Source organism: Budorcas taxicolor, chromosome 14 (assembly GCF_023091745.1).
Source record: "Budorcas taxicolor isolate Tak-1 chromosome 14, Takin1.1, whole genome shotgun sequence".
Taxonomy (NCBI): domain Eukaryota; kingdom Metazoa; phylum Chordata; class Mammalia; order Artiodactyla; family Bovidae; genus Budorcas; species Budorcas taxicolor.
Window position 1 is genome coordinate 79,146,785 of NC_068923.1, and position 25,094 is coordinate 79,171,878.

The window sequence follows — 25,094 nt, forward strand, 5'->3', positions numbered from 1 at the left end:
TTCCTCTGAAAAGCTTTTTTGATTCCTCTGAGTAGTGCTTGACACTTAGAACAAAAAAAAAGAACTCCTAAATGTACAAGATTCATGAAAACAACATGACTACTTTGACCAAATTTTTTTTTAAACTAGTCTAAAGATGAATTTGGAGAAAATTTACAATCTACTGTATAAAAGCAATGAGAGTGTTAATAGAGGGAAGCTAAGCTAAACGCAGTATTAAAAAATTGTCAGAATCACTCAAAACAGATTCTCATCATCAAACTGGCTCCAACAAGCACATGAATACCAATGAACCAGTTAAGGATAATGGAAGCACTAGTCCAGTGCACCATCTCAAGCCATTTGTGTAAGACTGGTTTCATCTCTACTCCTACTCAGGCCTTACCAAAAGTCAGGTCAAGATTTGCTTCACTTATTAATACTAACATAACTATCCTCCCTATATTCCAATACCAAGCAATCAGTCAAACTTTCACACTATTTAAATTTCTGTAGCACTCATTTCTAACAGCAATCAAGAATACACTGACTGAGTGATGAGAAATAATGTCAAGGATTATACCTGTTTAAGAGCTGGATGAAGCCAGATCCACAACTGCCTGCTCTCAGCAGTGTCACCAGGGGTCCCCTGGGCCTTCCACATAAATGTCACAGGGCCCAGCATTTCTAGGGGATACTTATTTGCCCGGTAAAGCATGACACTCCCTTGGCACTTTCCAGACAAACAGTGGACCGCAGCAAAAGTCAATCCTGACATAAAGAAAAACAAAATTCCAAGATCATTTACTGTCTATCTTCATAACAGATGAGGTTTTAGTTTTGGTCGTTGCTTAGATCAAACCCTGGCACATGAAAAGTTTTCAATAAAAATTTATTGAGAAAATGATTTAATGAATTTTGAGTTTCTTCCTATCTAGATTTATTGCATCAGAATAATGATTTCCTCACTTTATACTTAGTATGTTAGAAATGATTTAAAAGCTACCCCAAGCTTTCCTTATAAGAATATACTCGTTAGGAATAAGAACTATCTCCATAAAGCCTGTTTAAATGCCAAAATGCTTACAGTAGACACTTATTCATGAAATGAATAAATATACAGACTTAAACAGGGCTCAGCTTCGAAACAAGTTTACCTGTGTCTATGCTACACATTGAAGAAAGTGCTTTGAGTATTTCTTCCTCTTTGCCCTCCAACTCCAAACAACAGTAGTAGGATAAATCCTGTAAAAAGAGGGAGATACAATTAAATACTTGAATTTCTATTTAAAATGTAAGTGGTAGTACTTACTTTTCAGAAAGGAGGTATGTGTTTTATCCTATAGTCACAGATAAGTTCCAAGTGGTATGTAAAAACTACTGCCTTTAAGGATTATCCCTCCCCAAAATTTACCTAAAGTGAAAAATCAAAGTAGAATAAGCAAGACTGTAATAAATTCAGCAAAATTATGTTAAGGATGCTCACTTTGGTTAGCTAACTTAGGGCCTTAGGATTACTCAACACTCAGCCTAAAGACACATGAGGCAATTTATCCCACATTTCTCCCCTGCTCAGTCTCTCTCTTTGGCTTGTTTAATATTGTTTATTTGGCTGCTCTGGATCCTAGCTGTTGACATGAAGGATCTAGTTTCCTGACCAGGCATCAAACCCAGGCCCCCTGCCTTGGGAGCATGGAGCCTTAGCCACTGGAGCACCAGGGAAGCCCCATCCCCTGCTCAGTATGAACCACGGTATCCAACTCTGACTAAGCAATGTACAAGGAAAAGTGTGAGTAATGAGAATAAAGCCTTAGCAATTTAAACAGGATGAAGAGAGCTCGGACTGAGCTAATAAAATCAATTATGTTAAACACATAATAATGGTTAATAGTTACTGAAAAGTTATTGAGTGCCAGCGCGGGGTTAACTCCTTACTGGACTGTCATTTAATCTTCCCAACACCTGACGATCAGATGCCAGCATTAACTTATTTGCTGGGTGAGGACATTGAGACAGAGACTGCTACTTGAACAGTCATATCATCAGAAAGTGGAGAAGCTGGTATGAGTCAGGCTCACTGACCCCCCGGCTAACCCCTCTGCCACAGGTCCTGTAAGCAAATCCAGTACACATGGAAACTAAAATGCAAAGTACAGAAAAGGCTCCAACAAACTCATGTTCATCTGTGCTGATAGAAATCTTCCAGCAACAGTGATCCACTCCCAGCTGTCAGCGGCAGAGTGTGTACAGCTGGCTGACAGCAGAGAATGATGGTTAAGAGCATGGAACTCTGGAGCCAGACTACCTGGGCTCAAATCCTAGCTTCACCACTCATTAGTTGTACAGCTGTGGTTAAACTGCCCAACTTCTCTGTACTTCAGCTTCCTCATTTGTAAAATGGAAATAACAGTAAACACTCACCCCATACTGTTGCTGTAAGGATCAAGTGAGTAAACATATGTAAAGTACTAAAACAGACATTAAGTATTCAAAAATATTTACTACTAGCTATTATTTTTATTACTTAGGGCTGATGTAAAGAAAGTATGGGATAACCTCAGCAAAAATTCTGCCCCAAATGAGAAGTAACTATGTCTGCCTTAAAATCTGAGTGATGGTAGTGGAGAAAGCATGGGCCAGGGGAGTCGGCTTCCAAGAGCTAGGTAGGTCGCCAGCAACCTGTGTGGCCCTAGGCAAGTCACCTGATCACTCCAAATCCCAGTTCCGCAATGTAAAATGAAGAATTTGACTCTAATCCATGATTTCCGCTAGTGAGTCTTCAAATCAAAGGCTCTTAAGAGGTCCCTGTGTTTTACTTATACCCATTAGGATGGCAATTATCAAAAAAAGAACCCCCAAAACAGCAACCACCAGGTGTTGGTGAGGATGTGCAGGAACTGCTGATGGGCATGTAAAATGGTAGAGCCTCTACGGAAAACAGTATGATGGTTCCTCAAAAAATTAAACCAGGAACTACCGCATGATCCAGCAGTTCCACTCCGGGGCACGTACCCAAAAGAACTGAGAGCAAAGAGCTGCAGGGATGTTTGTACACCACATCCACAGCAGCATTACTCACGACAGCCAAGGAGTGGAGACCACCCAAGAGTGGATCACTGTTGATGGATGAATGGATGGATGATGGATGAATGGATAAACACAACGTGGTATAAAATACAACGGAATATCATTCCGCCTTAAAAATAGGGAAATTCTGACACATGATACAACATGGATGAACCTTGAAGACATCATGCTAAGGGAAATAAGCCAGTCTCAAAAATACAAGTATCATATGATTCTACTCATGTGAGACACCTATAGTGGTCAACGTATAAATTATAAAGATAAAAAGTAGAATGGTAGCTGACAGAGACCAGGGTAAGACAGGAATGGGGACTTCAGTGTTTAAAGGATGCAGGATTTCAGCTTGAGGAGACGAACAAGTCCTGGAGACGGATGGTAATGACAGTCACACAACAATGTGAATCTACTTAAGACCTAAGTAATAAGTACCACGGAAGTGCAGACTTAAAAATAAAATGGCAAATCTGACGTTAGGTCTCTTTTACCACAGATTTTTTTCAGGTTCTTGTATTGATTATTCTGCTATATTGCTCTCAAGAGGTATCAGAGGATGCTAATACGAACAGCTTTCTAAAGTTGGTCAAGGCCATCCTGCCATTGAAAGGCCCTCTGCAAAGAACAGATTGCTAAGTGAAGTCGCTCAGTCCTGTCCGACTCTTTGCGACCCCATGGACTGGGGTCTTTTGCGACTACCAGGATCCTCAGTCCACGGGATTTTCCAGGGAAGAATACTGGAGTGGGTTGCCATTTCCTTCTCCAGGGGATCTTCCCAACCCAGGGATCGAACCTGCGGGTCTCCCGCATTGTAGGCAGACGCTTTTCCGTCTGAGCTACCAGGGAAGCCCACAGATTGGTAAACATGTACCGAAAAAGAGAGGAAGCGATTTCACGCGGAGCTGGGGGGACTGGGGCAGGCTGCTGGGGTGGAGGAGCTAGGACAGCCAAGACAGACAAAGGCTATTGCGCAGCTCTAAAATCAGCTCCAAACTCAACTGTCCTCTCAAAGACTTTAAAACACACTTCCCAGCAGAGACGGTTCTCAAACATCTATGGTGGCGAATGACTGCTAAATGAATCAGTGCTGAATCAACCTGGAGCAAGACCAACAAGACCCCGCGGGCTCTGGTTTCTACTTATTTTTCCAGAACTACTCTCACCCTAACGTTAGCCCTGCTCTCACTCTCTTCGTCTTTGTTACAGTGCATTTATTTCAATCCTTCCCTATCTGGCTGCCTTCTGCCTTCCCCACTCTGGCAATTTCTTAGCCCTTAGAGCTCGGCTCAGACATCACTTGCATGGCGAAGCACTCCTCTCCCCGTTATGAATACTCATAGCATTGCACAGTTTTCCTTTACAACAAAACTGAATGTTAGGCTAATTATCTGACTGTCAGCCTCCCCCCAAAACTTGAGGCTGCTTCAACTTCAGCATCTAGCAAAACAGTTCTCGCCCAGTAATTATTTTTAAAATACATCATCTTAGATAGGGCTTTGGCCTACCACGAACTCTTTCAAAAGGGTGGGGAAGAGTCTAAACAGAAACAGAGGGGCGCGCACTGAGCGGCCGCTGGCTTCCAAGCCTACCTGGAGGAGGCAGCGGCTCGTCATGGCCCGGTAGCAGGCTCTGTGGCTCTTGACTGTCGGCCTCTCTCCCAGGCAGTAGCCCCACCTCTTGACCATGTGAAACCGCTTCGCGTGCCAGATGTGAGTTTCCAGCCATTTGTTCTTCTTTTGTCTCCGGTTAAACTCCAGTATGCGGTTTATGTGACATCGTCGAGCTTTATGGCACTTATTTTTTGAGTGTTCTTTTTTCTGATGAACTGCTTTCTCTGCCTATAGTTTCAAGAAGACAGGCAGATCCCTGTTTGTGACCATCTCAAAACAAAGTTAAGTGTTAGGAATTCAAAGAGCTAGTTTAAGGTGAAGTGAAATACTTCAGGACTCCATTAGTTTGTGCAATTTTTTAATTTGGTGATGTTTTTCCAACGAAAGTAGAGGAGGTCACAGAAGGAATGAAGATTTTAGGAAAAGGCAAACCTAGGAAGGAAGCTCAGTTCTATCACTCATGAACTGGGCAAACTCTGGGGCCTGGGAAGATTAGAATATTTACAAAATGTTCAACATAGTAAGTCAAACTGACATGTGGCTAACAATATCAGACAGGAAGAAAGAATAAATCAAATGCTAGCTCTTCGTTGTTCTCTTTCTAGTTTTTTTAACCTCTAAGATCGCAATTAAACCCCAAACTAAGGACCAAAATATAAAAGTGGGGAAAACCTACACAATTCATATCACTTAAGTACTGAAAGACAAATGCTAAATGCTTTCATGAGGAAACAGACTTCTCATGAAATCTGGAAAGTACAAAATTCCTGTTTAGTTTTCACTCTTCTCTTCCATAGCTAAGCTAAAGTGCTGTGGGAAAAACTCTCCTCCATTAGTGTGTGGGCCCCTTAAGAAGATTTTACCTTAATGGACTCTAACCCCACCACCAGCGTCATGCCAGTACCTAGAAGGCACTTGATAAAGAAATTCTGAATCAATTAATGAAGACATAAGGTGCTTGGACAATCATAGAATGACCAAACCAAGAATTTTGGTAAAGCCAAAAACAGGACTTGAACAAAAATTAAATCCAAGTTCAAGTTTTCCATTTTAAAAAAGACAAAAGGCAATCTTTCAACCTTCCAGCTCTAGACTGGTCACATTCCAAAGTGCAGAGCTAAATTACTTATCTGGTAAGAAGGTCAAAATTTATTTTAAATCTGACTGGGGAACACCAACTGTTTAACATCATAAAGAGAGAGAGGTTTCAAATGCTATATTTAAAAGTAGCTATAGTATCCAGCAGCCTGCTAATTTGGGGGGTATGGGGTGAAAGGGGGAAAGATAATGATAAACCAAAAAATATGCAAAATGAGTATGTTGTTTCTTAGTTTTCATTTTAATAAATTCTGTTAGACTAATACTTCTCAATTTCTTTAAAGAACCACTAACCTAAACATTTACATTAAGGGACTCTCATACCTCTTTCTGGGCAATCTCCCGTAACCGCCGAGGAAGGCGTTTGACATTGTGGCTCATGGCTCTTCGTCGCATGTGCCGTGGCAGAGTCTGGAAAACCAGCGAATTAGAAGACTTCTGGGTCACTGCTTTCAACATGGCACTGATTTCAGCAGCTCGGGCTTGAGCAAAAGTAGAAGCTGTCGAAGGAAATAGCAATGCCATTTAAAAACTCATCTTGAATCAATATGAGTAGTGAATGAATATGAGTTTGATTCATGAATATGAATCAATATGAGTTTTCCTGGTAGATTTCAGAAAGATGTTTAAATACACAAGCTTACAATTCATCCACTACCCTAACCCCCTAACAGATTAACACCAATAGTAGTTATTTCTGTATTTCATGATTGGGAAACTGTTCTTCAACTTATATTTTTCAAGTTTTCTGCAAGGATTCAGTTCTACTTTCCTAATCAGAAAAAAAAGTTTAAAAAATAAGCTTAAAAGGTTTTCTTTTTAAAACAGAGGGCTATATGCAATATAATCACAACCATTCTTAAGTATAATAATCCCACAAGAAAACAAAGAAAAAACAAAATCTTAGTTTTGATTCCAAGAGTTTTCTTCCTTAACAGTTTCTGCTTTTTTACAAATATATAACCATAATTATTTTTAGTTTTCTTTATTAAAAAATAGACTTTTTTTTCCTAAAGAATAAACAAAGTGCTGGAGACACTTAAGTGAATTCCTCCAGGAAGGCATAAAGACCATAAGAATACAGGGTTATGAGGCAGTGGGGGCAAGGGGGAATGAGGGGGCATCAGGGAACAAGGGGGCATCAGGGAACGAGGCAACAAAGGATCTTACAGGCCTTGGCTGCCCTCAGACTGCGCTAAATTTGGTTTTATCTTTGGAGATGCGTGCTGAAAAGTATGGATGGCATTTTATATTTTTTAACAAGGAGGGAGTGGTGCCAATGACAACTTTAAGACAAAAAAGACAAATCAGGACCTCTAAGAAGATGGCGAGAGAGGCGGGGGGAGAGCACGCAGGCCCAGGCAGTAAGTCCAGGCTGCAGGTGAGACACGCCTGAAGTGAAAGTCTCTCAGTCGTGTCCAACTCTGAGACCCCACGGACTACACAGTCCATGGAATTCTCCAGGCCAGAATACTGGAGTGGGTACCCTGTCACTCCTCCAGGGGATCTTCCCAACCCACGTCTCCAGTACTGCGGGCGGATTCTTTACCAGCTGAGCCACCAGGGAAGCCCAAGAATACTGGAGTGGGTAGCCTATCCCTTCTCCAGCAGATCTTCCAGACCCAGGAATCAAACCGGGGTCTCCCGCATTGCAGGCAGATTCCTTACCAACTGAGCTACCAGAGGGCACTAGAAATCTGGCTGCAGGAGAAACAGAGCTCACCGTCCAATCATGCTTGTCTTCCCTACAAACACCTACCGGTTATATACTTGGGAATCTCCTGAGAAGTGCCCTCGGGACCTGCTTTCCATCCTCCCTTTTTTCTAAAGGTTACCCTGGCGGAAGGCTGCTCCTTTGCATCAGACTCGGGCAGCGGACGGTGAGTCGTTCTGGTCTGCCGCTGTCGGGAAGTTCCAGGATGAGACTCTAGTGTGTTTTCAAAAAGAAAACAAGAAGAAACAGGTCACTTTTATCAGAGATAAGGATGAGAGTGTTGGGTGACAACACTGATGGGGATTTCAGTCCTGTAACCCCCCTGTAAGGTAGCGATTCCTGTCCTCCTCTGCAGAACTGACTTGCCCAAGGTCACACAGCTAGGAGGCGGCATGCTAGCTAACCATGTCCCTGTGACACACAGAAGAACCCTGGATATAACAGATACAAGGGAAATTTTCTCTATAGAAATAGTGCAATGTGAATTTTACACCCAAGTTCCCTTAAATACTACAGTTCACTTGATTGTGCATATTTGGTCTTTCATCTTAATGCTCTGGTACACTCCAATAGATAGCCGCTATGCTAAGAAAGAAATAAAGGCAATTTCTATACATATGCCTGGGCATTCAAACCATTCTGACCTCAAGATATCATCAAATCCCTCTCTGTAAACACAGGGAAAGATCAGTGGAGAATTTCACTGCATTCCTGCTTATTTCCATTGTGGCGACAATTATTAAGCCCCTATAATCATGAAACATGTTGCAAAGTCTGTCGTTGTGAGATATAAATGAGATATGTGTTAAGGCTTCTCAACCGGCCTGTTGGGCATCAGTGTTGCATCTCAATCTATTTTCTATTTCCTGTTGCTGACTAATAAACAGCTATCCCCTTCACATCACCTTATAAGATTTCTAAAATCAGTACAAAAGTTAAATGTAGACATGATAAAGGCACTGTATTTCTTTTAAGAAACATACCAGTGTCATTTACTAAACGGTTAAGGTACAGATAAAATATATCAGCTCTAAAATACGTACAGCCAGTTTTCATTATTCCCAGTCGCTATGTTCTAGAAAGTCACAGCCAACAGTGAACAAGTGAACACTGAGCCCTTGCTCTGAGAGAAAACATGTACATGTCCACACGTGTATGTGTGTTACATATATCTCAGAGATTACGGTCTTAAATCGTAAGAACAACTCGGCCTTTCTTTTCTTTTCCAAAGTGAAAATGAAGCTCAGAAGTGTTAAGTGACCTGCCTGGGGTCGCTGCACAATTGGCATTCGAACCCCTGTGCCAGCAGGAGTTTCTTACACTACATGGCCCTGCCCCATCAGAATCCTTCCTCTGGTAAGAAGGTCAAATAGGACAGCACTGGGAACTCCACTGGAAATACCTGCATCAGGTGAATCAGAAATTTTCCCACTCTTGGCATGACCACCCAAGTGCCATGAGGATTAAGCTTGGGGTTACAAATTTAGCACCTAGGAGAATTTGCAAATACAAAGCTTGCAAATAATGAGGGTCAACTGCATCTATTTTTAATCTAGCTCCTCTATTATTTAGATGAGGATTACCAAAAGGAGCTGACAAAAGCAATCTGATCCATAGGGAAGTGTGTGTAGCGAGTACCATGTGTATCTTACCTTTTTGAGACTGGAAAGGTTTTCCACCTCCATTATGGTGCTTTACACCACTGTCAGCCACAAAGCCAGAGGATAAAGTCACATTGGTGGGCTGGTTTCTCATTTTCTTTGCATGTTTTCTTTCTTTTGCATTAGACATTTCTGGAAAGAAAAGTAATAAATTTTGAAATAAATCTCAAAAATAAAAATAAATTTAATGAATAAATGTTCATGTGACTTAGAATTTGAATCTTCAACATAATACATCTCCATTTATTATAGGTGGGTTAATGATACCAAAATGTTATCATAGGGGACTTCCCTGGTGATCCAGTAGTTAAGACTTGGCCTTCCAGTGGAGGAGGCGCAGGTTCGATCCCGGTTGGGGAGCTAAGATGTCACATGGCCAAAAGACCAAAACATAAAAACACAAGCAACACTGTAACACATTCAATAAAGACTTTAAAAATGGTCCACATTTTAAAAAAACAAACAAACTTTAAGAAAAAGTTACTATGATACTGATCTACAGCAGGGATTTATAACCAGAGGGACTAGTATTAACACCAAAAATTCTTAATTCAACGCAAAAAAATAACTGTGTTGTACTGTCAAATAACTGAATCACGTACCAGGGTTGACACTGCATAAAGTTTGCTGGCAGGATGAAAAATGAAGATAAGATCCCTATGCCCTTGTAAAAAATTTTAATTAGCTAAAACAGTTTATCAAAATTAAGTGAAACAAGAGCCACGTGAATCAATGAAAACTGAAATACACTATTCCAATATGATACCCTCACCAAAAACTGAACACAAATTACTAACAGTTTCATTTCTATTACTGAGATGAGGCCAGCTGCACCTTTAATTTAGAACTGCAAACGATTTCAATTTAAAGTAAGAAGACAAAGGGACAAAAACTTAGTGGAGCTTGACTCCACAGTGGTTCTCAGCTCTCAAACTCAATGCCTCCTTTCTTTTACTGAAGAGCTTGAAACACCTGTCTTCTATTTTTAAATGAAATTCATTAATTACATAACCTACTAGACACATAACTTTTATCAAAACAAGTCCTACAATATGTGCCCTCATTGTGATGTAGGGGCGTACTAAAAGTAATTAGTGAAGTGAAAGTCGCTCAGTCGTGTCTGACTCATTGCAACCCCATGGACCATACAGTTCATGGAATTCTCCAGGCCAGAATACTGGAGTGGGTAGCCTTTCCCTTCTCTAGGGGATCTTCCCAACCCAGGGATCGAACCCAGGTCTCCGCATTGCAGGCAGATTCTTTACCAGCTGAGCCACAAGGGACGCCCAAAAGTAATTAAAATAATATTTATTTCCTATACTTGAGTATTTCACATAACTAGATGACATTATGAAATAAAGGTATGTTTAACTAAGGGGGATAATCACAGATACAGGCGCCAACAGAGGCATGGGCAGGATCTGTAGAGCTGGAGTGGAGCCCTAGAAGCCCCCACACAGCAGTCATTAACTCTTTCCTTGCTGACTGTAGGGAGGGAAGGGTCCTGCACGACAGGAGACACTTGGAGGCTGGGAAGCTCAGTGCAGCCACAACCAAGCTGTTCTCCAAGCATTTAAATGCTGTAATACTAGCCTTTACTCATACCTATACATAGAATTACATGCCCGCAACAGCTACGAAGGCAAAGAGATACAGGTGTATACTAGTACCTGTTCGACAGGGCAGTAATGCCACTGGGGACATGGTTCCCTAAATTTGTAAACACTCTTTGGTAAAGTACAAATCTTATTTTTAAAGTTCAAAAATAAAAAAAAAAAAAAAAAATAAAGTTCACTCTTGCCTTTTTATTGTATTCCTAGAAAATTCAGTGCATATTAAATCCATGCAGCCACTACTTTACACAAAGCAGAGTCAGGTATCATACACTGCAGGACGGCTAACATCCCTGACCCCTGTCTAGTAAATGGCAGCAGTGTTACCCCAATCACTATGCTTACCACCTGGACAAACTTTCAAAATTCACATCAGGATTTGCACCACACCCGATGAGTGCCACTGGATTAAATTCACTTATCTTCTTTCCAATTCAATACTTCATACAAAATCAAGAGTAATCTATGTGGCAGAGTGTTTAAGAGCCTTTACTTCAGAGTGAGAAAGACCTGGATTCAAATATCTTCCTTAACACTTTTTAGTCATATAATCTTAGGAAAATTATTTTCCCTCTTTGAGCTTCGGTCTCCCTTTCTATAAATGGGAATAATCTACAAATGGTTGTAAGGTAATGTAGCCATCACAATGCATGGGGCTCTGCATAAACTAAGGGCTCAGTTAATGGTAACTCTTACTCTTAAATAAAAAATGAAGTAACAGAAATGTATCTCATTTTACTTTCTCACTCCATTCTGTTTTCACTTACATGAAAAACAACTTCATCTACACTCCAAAATATTTTCCAAACTTAAAAGTACGTAGTAAGTAAACGGAGCTCTGCAGAACTCGTTGACTAGTGAAGGTCTTGATTCAGATCAGACTGTATTAAGAACCATTCAAAATTATCCTACAAAACAGTTTAGTCCACATGCTTGAACCAGAACTTACTCAGTGAAACACACCACTACCTGGGAGCCCTGGGCTGGCACACCAAATTCAGGAACCAGAAATCCTATCTCTGAGCTTAGGTTCGACAGTAGAAAATGAGCAGATTGAACTAGCAAGGATTCTCAAACAGTTCTGATGCCAGAAGAGAATGAATATAGACTACATCCTTATGAAGCCTGAGGATTTAGTTTAAAATAGCTTCCAGCAGGAATTTTAACTCTTACCTTTAACATTCATGTGAATTTTACATCTATTCCTAACAGTCACAGTTTTTGTTTTCATAGCCATTTTAGTCAAAACTTCAATGAGCACTAAGTATGTGCCAGGCTTTATAAAAGTGTTTTCTCTCAAATATTCACATAAACTGGACATGTCATATTTTCCCATCCAGCATATTATCCCCTGGCTGATCAGATACAACCCTTGGTAGAGTAGAATCTGGTTTGAAAACCAGGGAATTAAACAGATGATCTCTGACTTATTTTAACCTAAAAAACTGGTGACTCAGACTTAATAAAATCTGCCTAATGAATACAGGCAGGCTGTTTCACAAAAAATATTAATATTTCCAGTTTACTTCAGTTCAGTTGCTCAGTCATGTTCAACTCTTTGCAACCCCATGGACTGTAGCACGCCATGCTTCCCTGTCCATCACCAATTCCCAGAGCTTGCTCAAACTCATGTCCATCAAGTTGGTGATGCCATCCAACCATCTCATCCTCTGTTGTCCCCTTCTCCTCCTGACTTCAATCCTTCCCAGCCTCAGGGTCTTTTCCAGTGAGTCAGTTCTTTGCATCAGGTAGCCAAAGTATTAGAGTTTCGGCTTCAACATCAGTCCTTCCAACGGGGCCTGTGCTGAGAGCCCGGGAGCTGCAGCTGGTGAGACCGCGCGCCCTAGAGCCTGTGCTCTGCAACAAGAGAAGCGACTGCAGTGGGATGCCTGTGCACCGCAACTCAAGTAGCCGCCACTTGCTGCAACGAGAGAAAAGCCCCAGCAGCAAGTAACACACAACACAGGGGTCTAAAATGAACCCCCCCAAAAATATATATATATTTTTTTAAGACTAAATTTTGCAGTACAGCACAATAAAAAACAGGATACGGGAAAGAAAAAAGTGTGAATCTATAGGAAAAGTCAATGAGAACATAAGACTTCATTAGTCAGAACTTAGGGAAGAAAAGTATTCAAGAATCTGCTTCGTGACTTCAGGAATGAGGACTCTGGATAGCTAGAGTGGAAAGAGACAGCAGGAGAGGACAAAACTGAGAAGGCAAGGCTTGGAGGCAAAAACTCTAAACCAATGAAAAAGCTCTGAAGGTTCTCGAGTCAGAGTTGGAAAGCCAAAACCCCACACCATGTAGAGGTGTATGAGGTGGAAAAAAGAGGATTCTCTTATGTTTCAGAAGCAGGGGAGGACAGGAATTTTTGCCAGTCTTTTTCACTGCCACATCTCCAGGACCCAGAGTGTCTTGCACAAAGCAGGGGCTCAATATATATATCTGTTGAATATACATGCACACGCATAAAATAAGAAGTGAAACATGCCTATAATGCATATTTTAACAGTAAAAAATATTTAGCCAAGTACCACTGCTTCTGATACTGCATGACTGAGTATCTGCCAAGGGAACAGCTCTGGGGCCATTTGCTGCACCGAGATCAATAATCTCCTACTTGAAATCAGATGCCAGTCACTAGGCTTCTGCAGAGACATCCTGTAAATCTCGAGGGGCTCTCCAGAGGAGGAAGCATGAGGGGGCAGGGAGGAGGTGAACAGTGCCAAGTCTTCTCAAGGTTCTCCAAATGACCCATCTTCTTCCTTTAGAGAGCGCAAGCCCAGTCCTAGGAGAACCTCTGCCTGGTGGGGCAATGCAGAGAAATGACAAAGTGGGCTCAAGATCACAAGGGCTGAAGTATAAACAGATAAAGTAGGGGGTCCCCAGAAAAACAACCAGGCAAGGCTTTCTTGGCATTAGAGCAGCCATTTCTTGCCTAAGCCATTTTGTGATCTAAGCCTGGTCACAAGGCTTGTCCCTGAACAGCATGGCTCAGTAATAATGATCTTAATGGACCTAAAAAAAAATGATCTTAAGATCCCCTGCAGCAGGAAATGGCAGCCCATGAAGGATTTTTGCCTAGGAAATGCCACGGACAAAGGAGCCTGGTAGGCTACAGTCCATAGGGTCTCAAAGAGAGTCAGACACTGACTGAGCAACTGAAAGGCACCTAAAAAACAACTATTATCAGGCAGGAGAAGTACCAATAATAAAAATCAGTTGTAAACTCCCATTTCTATTTCCATGACCAAGATTAGCCTGAAGCATTTTCTCCAGCTGTTTTGCAGAATTTGAATCCCCTCAGGCACTCAATCATCAGATCAACTGGGATGATGCTGCTGATCCCCTCCCCTCACCCCGTGGATTCCACTAAAACTAGAACTCTGTTGACCTTTGCCACAAGTCTATGCTGAATTGCCTTCCGCTGGAGCCCCTTCATAAATATGCATGTATCCCTAGCTTAAAACCTGGAGAAGGAAATGGCAACCCACTCCAGTATTCTTGCCTGGAAAATCCCCACGGACGGAGGAGCCTGGCAGGCTACAGTCCAAGGGGTCGCAAAAGAGTCGGACACGACTCAAGCGACTTAACTTACTTTAGCTTAAAAAGGTCCCGGATTTTCTGCTGGGGAGACACTGCTTTGGGAAAGATCCCCGGTATTCTACTCACTTGAAGCAAGTAATAAATCCTTCCTTCTGATCTTTGACTTCATTGGGTCTTTTTGTTTCTTTTTTTTTTTTTTTTCTTTTTTTGGCTTGACACCCACCAAGACGTGACCCCAGTTCTCTGGTAAAAGTAGGAGGTGCCAAGCGGAAAGAAGGGCCCCAGCGCTGGCAGCAAGGGAAGAAGAAGAGTAGGTTATAGTTAGGTGTGAGGACAATCCAAGAGGAGCCCGGCCAATATTGGGCCCTCGCAAGGGGCGGCCACACACTCTCTCCCACATTCGCCATCCCTGAGGGAGGCCAGCCCCTCACGACCTACCTGCCAGACGCCCGGTGGGAAGAAACCAGGCCTCCCCACCCGAGTCCAGATGACAAGGTTCTGCCACAGTCACCGACGCGCCGGGAGCGGAAAGCGAACTGGAGCGCGCATGCGCCAGTGTGACCGCGGCATCCACGTGGCCGGGAGTCGCACGAAGACTACAACTCCCAGAGGAGGCCGGGAGTCGCACGGAGACTACAACTCCCAGAATGCTGAGCGAACCCCCGGCGATGCTTTAAAGCAGAGATGCTGGCCTCGGCTGGTCAGGGGAAGCGCGAGCGAGAACCGTGTGGTGCGTAGTTGTTTCCGAAGGGCAGCAAAGGAAAAGGGTTAGCCATGTCGTCTTTGGTCAGAAGGATAATCAGCACCGCGAAAGCCCCCGCGGCCATTGGTCCCTACAGGTACAGGAGGGCTGTGGGAGCCGAGAAGGACTCGAGGCGTCCGGGGTCGCGACCCCGGTTCGGGCACTCGGGGCGTGGGGGGTGGGGGTTTGGGGCTTGGGCTGCTGCTGCTACTGCTAAGTCGCTTCAGTCGTGTCCGACTCTGTGCGTCCCCATAGATGGCAGCCTCTAGTCCGGGTCAGAGCTGCTGCGGGCCTCGGGGTTCACTGGGCAACCTACCTGGGGGTTCACTGTGCCCACTGGGACTGAACCATAGCAGGCAACACACCGAGAGACTCGGTACCAATTGTGTTATAAAAAAAGACATGAGGGGAGACGTCATGAAATAAAAGGAAAGTTAGGAGCATGTTGAACGAAATACGGAAGCAGGACATTAGAAATGAGAGTATCTTACTTTCTGAATAACTGTGAAATGGCGTAAAACAGATTCTACTTCTGAAATTAAAGTGGTTAAGGTTTCTTTATAAAAAATTTTTTAAACATTTAATGCCATTGAAATGTGTACTTTAAAATGGTTAAAATGGTAGATTTTAAGTTTGGAAACAATGGTGGGACTTTTTGTCTAAGAGAGAATTAATTGCCTTTAAATACATGAACCGTGAACTTCCAGATGTTCAAGCTGGTTTTAGAAAAGGCAGAGGAACCAGAGATCAGGTTGCCAACATCTGCTGGATCATGGAAAAAGCAAGAGAGTTCCAGAAAAACATCTATTTCTGCTTTATTGACTGTGCCAAAGCCTTTGATTGTGTGGATCACAATAAACTGTGGAAAATTCTGAAAGAGATGGGAATACCAGACCACCTGACCTGACCTGCCTCTTGAGAAACCTGTATGCAGGTAAAGAAGCAACAGTTAGAACTGGACATGGAACAACAGACTGGTTCCAAATAGGAAAAGGAGTACGTCAAGGCTGTATATTGTCACCCTGCTTATTTAACTTATATGCAGAATACATCATGAGAAACGCTGGGCTGGAAGAAGCACAAGCTGAAATCAAGATTGCCCGGAGAAATATCAATAACCTCAGATATGCAGATGACACCACCCTTATGGCAGAAAGTGAAGAGGAACTAAAGAGCCTCTTGATGAAAGTGAAAGAGGAGAGTGAAAAAGTTGGCTTAAAGCTCAACATTCAGAAAACTAAGATCATGGCACCTTGTCCCATCACTTCATGGGAAATAGATGGGGAAACAGTGGAAACAGTGTCAGACTTTGTTTTGGGAGGCTCCAAAATCACTGCAGATGGTGATTGCAGCCATGAAATTAAAAGATGCTTACTCCTTGGAAGAAAAGTTCCACCCTAGATAGCATATTCAAAAGCAGAGACATTACTTTGTCAACAAAGGTCCATCTAGTCAAGGCTATGGTTTTTCCAGTGCTCATGTATGGATGTGAGAGTTGGACTATAAAGAAAGCTGAGCACCGAAGTGAACTGTGGTGTTGGGGAAGACTCCTGAGAGTTCCTTGGACTGCAAGGAGATCAGTCCTGGGTGTTCATTGGAAGGACTGATGTTGAAGCTGAAACTCCAATACTTTGGCCACCTCATGCAAAGAGTTGACTCATTGGAAAAGACCCTGATGCTGGAAGAGGTTGGGGGCAGGAAGAGAAGGGGACTACAGAGGATGCGATGACTGGATGGCATCACCAACTTGATGGACATGAGTTTGAATGAATTCCGGGAGTTGGTGATGGACAGGGAGGCCTGGCGTGCTGCAGTTCGTGGGGTCGCTAAGAGTTGGACATGACTGAGCGACTGAACTGAACTGAAAGTTGATTTGTTTGGCTCTCTTTCAGGACTCAGTGTAGCTTATGCTCTTCCCTGTGATCTTGTTACTAATTCTGATATTTAGTTTCCTCACTACAAAAATGATCAGTTCAGAAAGTAAGCCGTGTATCCTTCTTGACCCTTCAGCAATGATTAACCTTGTCTAGTTACTTATTTTCTTTTCTTTCTGGCAGTTCTTTCTTTTGTTAGTTATGGGATCTTAGTTCCCTGACCAGGAATTGAACCCAGCCGCTGGAGTGAAAGTGCCAAGTCCTAACTACTGGACCCAGAGAATTCCCTGTTTGGTGTTTAAGAAACTCCCAACTACTTTCCAAAGTGTGTGTACTATTTTGCATACCCACCAACAAAGTATGAAGATTCCATTTTCTCCACATCCTCATCCATACTTATTATCAGTCATGCCTTATTGTGTGTAATGGTATGGTAGAGTGGCTTTGGTTTGCATTACTCCTTCACTCTGTATGTCTTTTATGAGGTGTCTATTCAGATCATTTGCCCAATATTTTGCTGGGTTGTCTTTATATTGAATTATATAAGAGTTCTTTATATATTCTGAATACAAATCCATATATTCTGAATACAAATATTTGCATTTCACAAATATTTTCTCCCAATTTGTAACTTGGGTTTCCATTTTCTTAAAGATGACTTTCAATAAGCAAAAGGTTTTAATTTCCATGAAGTCCAATTACAATTTTTTATTTTATATTTTGTACTTTTTGTATCTTAGCAAAGAAATCTCTTAGCATTGAGTTTTATATTTTATATTTTACATATATTGGATTTTTGTTCTTTGCAGTCAGGCTGTGTTAGTCGACAGGACCATTTACATTTCAGGACAGCTAGGCATGGACCCTGCAAGTGGACAGCTTGTGCCAGGTGGGGTGACAGAAGAGGCTAAACAGGTGAGTCATTTTCCACATTTGAAGTTCCCTTTTCTACTTCTTTTTCATCATATTGAGAAATATTAAGAATCCATTTGGCTGATTTATTTTATAGAGATTATCAGATAGATGCTTTGTAAGTTATTGGTTGACTTATTGACGTAAAACAGTTTTACATCAATAGAAAGTTGGAAATGTGATGAATCATTTAACCACCTTAAAAAAAAAAGATTTTACTTGCCAAGGTGACTTTAAACCTGAATTATTGGGTATTAACTAAATTTACTGTGGTAATCATTTCACAATACATACATGTATTGAATCATCATGTTATTTACCTAAAATTAATGCAGTGTTATATCTCAAGTTATATTTCAGTGAAACGGGAAGGAAATTGAGAAAGCAGTTGTGAATTGTGAAAACATCTTGCCGAGCAATTGTGAATTGTGAAAACATCTTGCCACTTCCACATGAGTTGGGAAATTTTTTTTGGGCCAATGACTGCAAAAATAATTCACCACCACAGAAGTAAAAATCATTGTTTGTTAGAAAGAGAGAAATATCAAAGGTTACATGCAGTGTGCAGTATGTTTTCTAAAAATATTAATAAGGATGGGGGTATAATTCTAATCCAATAAATAGAATTAAATTATCATTTAGTACATTCACTGAGTCATTTGTGATGTCCAGAGGTAGAAAATAACCTAAAATGTGCATCATGAGGAAGTAGCTAAAGAAATCCTGTGAGATTTGTACAGCTAAATTAATATGGAAATATCTTCCAGATAAATTGTTATATAATAAAACCAAGATACAGAACAGCTTGCACAATAAGCTACCATGTGTATGTTTGTCTCTGTCTCTGTCTTTCTGTTTGTCTCTGTCTAAGGATATATACATTTATGCTGGTATAGGCATTGGCTATCTCTGGAAAGATATACAAGAAATTAGAAACAGTTTTCTAGTGGTTGCCTTTGATGAAGGAAACTCAGGAGGGAGAGTAAGGGTGAAAGGCATCTTTTCACTGTATATGTTTTTTGTAGCTTTTGAATTTTTTGCCCTATCCATGTATAACCCATTTAGAAGATTAAATTTTTAAAAATCATCAACTACTATAATGTGACCAGTCAAAGTGGAAGAATGAATTGGAAAAACAATAAATTAAGGACAGAGTGAAAAACTAATATTTTTCCAAAGGCTGAAGTGTCAAACATACGCAAAATTTACTAATAATTGTTTTTTAAGAAAAAGGAAACAACCTCTTTAAAAATATTGCTTCAAAGAAAACAGGTTTTAATGCTTACTAGCTCGTACTTTTCCTGAAAGTGATACAGAATTAGGAGCCCCAGTAGTTATTTCTGTTTTAGCTTAGTTGACATTGGCTGAGAATTTCACATTTCTAGCATTGAGGAAGAGACTTCAGTCTTTCTCCTCACAAAAAGAGACAGATTCTCACTATATTTCAGAAAGGTTCACTCCATCAAAGAAAGCCAAGAGGCAGTTTACTTGTATAGAGGTGGCTTATGAAGAGTGAATTTCCTAGAAAAGGAAGATTTTTCTGCAACATAGGAAGTATTAGTAAAAGATGGTAAACTGAATTGAGTTAAATCTTCGATGTAACATTAGTGCCTAAGGGTTTTCTTGCCTTGGTTCACAGGCTCTGACAAACATAGGTGAAATTCTGAAAGCAGCAGGCTGTGACTTCACGAATGGTGAGCAACTTGAAATTATTTCACATTTCTGTTTGATATTTCTTTGGTAAAGAACACATGGCATCTAATAATATGTCCTGCCATATCTTTTGTTGTTTGAAGTTGGCTGAGTTTCAGTCCCATAGACACGATATCAATGAGAAATTAATCAGTAGTCGATCTAGAGCTATATACACAATATCAGTAAAAAGTAATCAGCAGTCAATCTAAGGAAAAAAATGGAACATTTTGTTTGACCCAACCTGAGGCTGATACCTGGCAGACAGTCTTTCAGAAAGCTCTGAGGACTATTGTGAAGCGGTAAGGGGAGAGGCCAGCATATACATGACCTGGCATACATCTTGGCAGGTTAGTGCTATTCGTGAGGAACAGATGGCTAAGTTAATGGTTTTAGTGTTAGGTATGGAAACATATGTAAAACTAGATTCATAACATTTTCTCCTGAAAATATCTATCTGGGGGCCGGTTCTGCCAATTTCCCTAGAGCATAAAGTGCCTTACCCTGATCTTCCTGAATTCCTTTCAGGATGTGTTGTAGGTCAGCGACCACAGTGGCTAATGACTTTATTCTTATAAAACTGAATGCTCTCTTTTGATCTTAATTTCAATCAAAGTTTGGGAGGTGTTTCATGACCAGTTTTTCCCACAGGGCTAAAAGTGCTCATTGCCAGGTCGGGCGAGGACTTTGTTGCTATGTCACTCAGTGTGCTGTTAGTGGACTAAAGCTCTGTTAATAGTAGCCAGAAGCCAGGAAACGATTCTCTCTTGTTGCTGCTTCCCATATCTAGAGTACAACTATTATAATCATCGATCTTGAAGACCTGTATTTTAGGTCAATAATTTCAAGTCATCTAGTTATTTTTACTGGAGACTCAGTCACATTTGATAATGCAAGAAACAATCTTGCAAAATAGAACAGGTGATATAGCTAGTGACATGAATAAGCTCATAAGTAAGTGATGTTATGGTCTAGGGAGTTGCATGGCTAGCACCAGCAAAAGAAGAATTGAACTTTATGGTTGAACAGGTATTTCTGTTGTTGAAGAGGTCTGGCTAATGCTCTATGAAGACACCCAGTGCACACTAGAGGGGAGGCAGGAGAACTCAATGGGCAGAGAAAAGAAATTTTATGTTAACATTTTTCTTGTCTTGCCTTAAAATGTGAATTTTATTTCATCACAACCATTTTTCTAAGTAATGTTTTAGATCAGACCAAATAACAAACCTAATGACAATGTATGTATCTCCTAGTGGTAAAAGCAACGGTTTTGCTGGCTGACATAAATGACTTCAGTGCTGTCAATGATGTCTACAAACAATGTAAGTTATTTGGCTTTATTACTATTTTTCATTTTAAAGAGACGTGTATCTATTGGACTTCCCTGATGGCCCAGCGGTAAAGAACTCACCTTACAGTGCAGGGGATGTGGGTTCAATCCCTGGTCCCAGAAGATTCCACATCCTGAAGGGCAGCTAAGCCCATGCACTGCAACTAAGACCCAACATAGCCAAATAAATAAACATTTTAAAAAGATATATATTAATCTTAATATGTGTCCATTATAAATTAAGAAGGGCTTTCCTGGTGGCTCAGTGGTAAAGAATCCACGTACAAATGCAGGAGGGGTGGGTTTGATCTCTGGGTTGGGAAGATCCCCTAGAGAAGGAAATGGCAACCCACTCCAGTATTCTTGCCTGGGAAATCCCATGGACAGAGGAGCCTGGTGACCTACAGTCCATGGGGTCACAACTTAGCAACTAAACAACAACAATACATTAAGAATGTTGGGCGAGGTTAAAGAAATGGTCATAGATCCTGTTCTAATAGCTGATTAGAAACACGAAGTGTGTCCCCATGAAAAAGATCCGAGATATTTCTATTGCATTCCCTAGAAAAACATACCACAACCAGACAAATCCTTTTTCCTTAAGCTTAATTTTATTACATCCTTCTTAGGTTTTCTGTACTCTGTTAATCATTTTTCAACACATGACTGCATTTATTATTGCTGTGATGAGGTCTAGCTATGATCTGTCCTGCTCTCTCAGAACCATTAACTGGTTAGTTAAAATTTCTATGCCTTGGTTTCCTCATATCCTAAATGTGGATAACATCTTCTAAGGTTGGAATTTTTAATGACTTAATACAGCATGTAAGCATGCATGTTAGAACAGATTCTGCAGAGTGTATATTTTCATTTCTTTCCCAGAAAGCTAAGATATTTTTAAGAATATTAAATATTATGAGACTCATAGCAAAGTATTTTGTCAAACAAATGTGAACATGAGCTTCTTTTTTCCAGTGTTGGCTTGTATCTAAGAACTGACATAGATCTGAATCACTTACCAGATTCTTGATCCTGCAGTGTTGAATTACAACGTAGTATCTGAAAAAACTAAAATGAAATTCTTTTAAATTAGATTTCCAGAGTAGTTTTCCGGCAAGAGCTGCTTACCAGGTTGCTGCTTTGCCCAAAGTAAGTACACATTTGTCTTAACAATTAAGAAAATTAAAAATGAAGGCCACAAGCTTCCTTGGTGACCTAGTGGTAAGAGTCCACTGGCCAGTGCAGGGGACATGCGTTCAGCCGCTGGTCTGGGAAGATCCTGCATGCCACGGGGCAGATATACCCGTGTGCCAAAACGACTGAGCCCGCGTGCCTAGGTACTGTGCTCCGCAAGAGAAACCACCGCCGTGAGAAGCCCATGCACCGCAGCTAGAGAGCAGCCCATACTCGTCACTGCTAGAGAAAAGCCCTTGCAGCAGTGAAGACCCACCACAGCTAAAAATAATAAATCTTTTAAAAAAAAATCAAGGCCACACATGAATGTGAATACAACAGAATCATTTTACTTAAACTATGAGAAGTAAAACAGCCACTGTATTGTTTTACTGTTACTTAACGACTATAAATTGAGCCAGATCTGTGAGTTCTACAGTTAAAATTTTAATTTTCTATTGTATAATAAAATATCTAGGAAATGCCCTGGTGGTCCAGTGGTTGGGACTCTGCGCTTTCACTGCCAAGGGCCCAGGTTTGATCCTTGGTTGAGGAACTACGATCCAGCAAGCTGCATGGCATGGCCAAAAACAACACTACGCTTTCCATTAGGAAAAATCATCTGAAAAACAATGGCTCGTAGATTTCTTACCGTTCTTTGGTTTTCTAATTGAACTAGAAGCACTTCCTGTGCCCCTTAGCAGCACGATATTTCTACCTAGAAAGAAGCCATTCTCATGGACTTCTACTGGAAATTTTGCACCAAAGAAATTTAGCTTCTGTGAATGGTATTTTTGTCGTTTTGACTGTTACTTGGAATGATCAGTATCATCAAATTTATTAAGATACAGAATGAGATAGAAGGAGCTCTGAACTTGACATAAGACATGGGTTTGAACCTCTGCCATTTGGCTTTGTGTTCTGGGATGGGTTAAACAACATTTCTAAGCTTCAGTGTATCATCTGCACTGAGAGAACCCTGATAACAGAGCTGCGAGGGGAATCACATGAGCTAACATAAATGAACATGCTGGGCACGGTAGCCTAGCCTTTTCTTACTGATTCTTGGTGAATGTGCCCCCTCCTTTCCTTCTTTGAAAAGTTTAATGTTAAAAATGCATATGTTTTCAGTAGACATTATGGTGCTCTCTTAATCTGTTATTTTCCCAACAGGGAGGCCGTGTTGAGATTGAAGCAATAGCTGTGCAAGGACCTCTGACGACAGCATCACTCTAAGTGGGCCAAGTGTTATTTAGTCTGGAAATTTAATAGTATTTTTAAACTAATGGCTTAATCCTTGTTGGAAAGTAGAAGGTTGAAATATCTGAAAATATTATGGAAATACCATATAATAAGGGAAATGATATGAATTGAAGATTAATGATGAATCTAGTTACTAATATTACAAATTATACTTCTGTAACACTTGTATTGCTGGATGTGGGAAAACAGACATGCCTTACTGAGTTAACTCAGAAGAATAAAAGTAGAAGGAAATAACATGTAGGAAAGATGAGCTACTATGCCTGAAAAGTAAGAAAAAGCACACCTAATTCAACTAAACCCTATTAATTTAATGATGGGAAGTATTTTATTATGTCAGATATGTGATTTTTGCTTGAATAAAACTAAAGCATTTAAATTTGAATGGCAGATATAAAGGAGAAGAAACTGGACCAAATTTTATATAGATAATATTTTTCTAGTGGAAATAAAATAGCATGCAGATTTTCCTTGGTGTGATTCCATTCACTGATTTTTTTTTAACAGTTTAATGTATGCATTAAATTACATTACCTAAATAAAAGTGAGGAAACTATGACGTTTAAACTCCCAACTATTTTTTTTCTGTTTACTTCTGACTTTACATCTTTACACTGTTGTAAAGGCTCTGTGTAACCATTTTATGTTTGTTCTTTGAAGTCTTTTCACATAGAAACTACTACATGAATACCTCCTTGTAGAATAAATTCCGACACAGAATTTTATAGATTTGAGAAGTTAAAAGTTCCCTTTACTCACTGTCTATTGCACTTACCTCCCCAAAGCCCACCACTGCTGAGGATTCTGAGTGAGTAACCAGTAGATAGTTTTATATCCATTACATACTTGATCATCTAGTTTGGTTTTGACTTATTTATATAAATGGAGCTTTACTGTATATATTATTCTACAGATTGCTTTCTTCTTGTCTTGAAGGTTTTCCATATGGATACATATTGATCTACCTCATTTTTAAAGCTGTTGCAGACTCTTCTTTTGTGTAGATATACCTTAGGTGATTTAACCGTTGCTCCAAACAATTTCATGTTAACAAAATTATCATATCAGTGTGCTCTAACATTCTTACTTACACATGTAGCATTTTACATATACCTATTTGTTTCAAGTTGTTTTAGAAATGTCTTGCTAATTTGTAAAGTTTGGTCACCAAAAGATAATGTTAGAAGCACTTCTTCTGAAGAGCAGTTTTAAGACCACAGACTTTTGAGTAATTCCAGCAGGCTTCAAGGCCCAGATCTACCACTTATTATCTCTATGACCTTCAGCTAATTATTTAACCTCTTTTAAGTCTCAGTTTCCTGAAAGATAATAATTGTATCTTTTCAAAGGAATGTCATAAGCACTATTCAACATTAAGAAAAAAAAAAACTTAAGATCATGGCCTCTAGTCCCATCACTTGATGGCAAATAAAAGGGGGAAATGTGGAAACTATGACAGATTTTATTTTCTTGGGCTCCAAAATCACTGTGGACGGTGACTACAGCCAGGAAATTAAAAGACACTTGCTCCTTGGAAGGAAAGCCATGACAAATCTAGACAGCATATTGAAAACTGGAGACATCACTTTGCTGACAAAGGTTTGTATGGTCAAAGCTATGGTTTTTCCAGTAGTCATGTACAGATGTGAGAGTTGGACCATAAAGAACGCTGAGCCTGAAGAACTGATGCTTTCGAACTGTGGTGCTGGAGAAGACTAGAGATAAAACCAACCAATCCTAAAAGAAATAACCACTAATAGTCATTGAAAGGACTGATAATGAAGCTGAAACTCCAATACTTT

The 25,094-nt window shown here is 40.5% G+C and overlaps 2 protein-coding genes across 2 annotated transcripts in view; one reads left to right on the forward strand and one right to left on the reverse strand.

Moving 5' to 3' along the window:
• The window catches only part of POP1 (POP1 homolog, ribonuclease P/MRP subunit), a 33,947-nt gene extending 19,135 nt beyond the window's left edge, over nt 1-14,812 (reverse strand). Inside the window, exons 1-7 of the mRNA XM_052651947.1 lie at nt 14,745-14,812; nt 9,135-9,275; nt 7,528-7,695; nt 6,093-6,268; nt 4,650-4,898; nt 1,137-1,224; nt 563-750 (exon numbers count right to left, since the gene is read on the reverse strand). Of these exons, the coding sequence (XP_052507907.1) occupies nt 563-750; nt 1,137-1,224; nt 4,650-4,898; nt 6,093-6,268; nt 7,528-7,695; nt 9,135-9,273 (1,008 nt within the window). The 5' untranslated portion in view covers nt 9,274-9,275; nt 14,745-14,812. The remainder of the gene's footprint in view (nt 1-562; nt 751-1,136; nt 1,225-4,649; nt 4,899-6,092; nt 6,269-7,527; nt 7,696-9,134; nt 9,276-14,744) is intronic.
• Nucleotides 14,813-15,008: 196 nt separating this feature from the next.
• On the forward strand, nt 15,009-23,748 carry RIDA (reactive intermediate imine deaminase A homolog). The gene is made up of 6 exons (XM_052651967.1): nt 15,009-15,145; nt 17,732-17,837; nt 19,474-19,528; nt 20,780-20,848; nt 21,950-22,005; nt 23,203-23,748. Exons 1-6 carry the CDS (start codon nt 15,081-15,083, stop codon nt 23,263-23,265), a joined length of 414 nt encoding a protein of 137 aa, XP_052507927.1. The 5' UTR covers nt 15,009-15,080; the 3' UTR covers nt 23,266-23,748.
• The last annotated feature ends 1,346 nt before the right edge of the window (nt 23,749-25,094 follow it).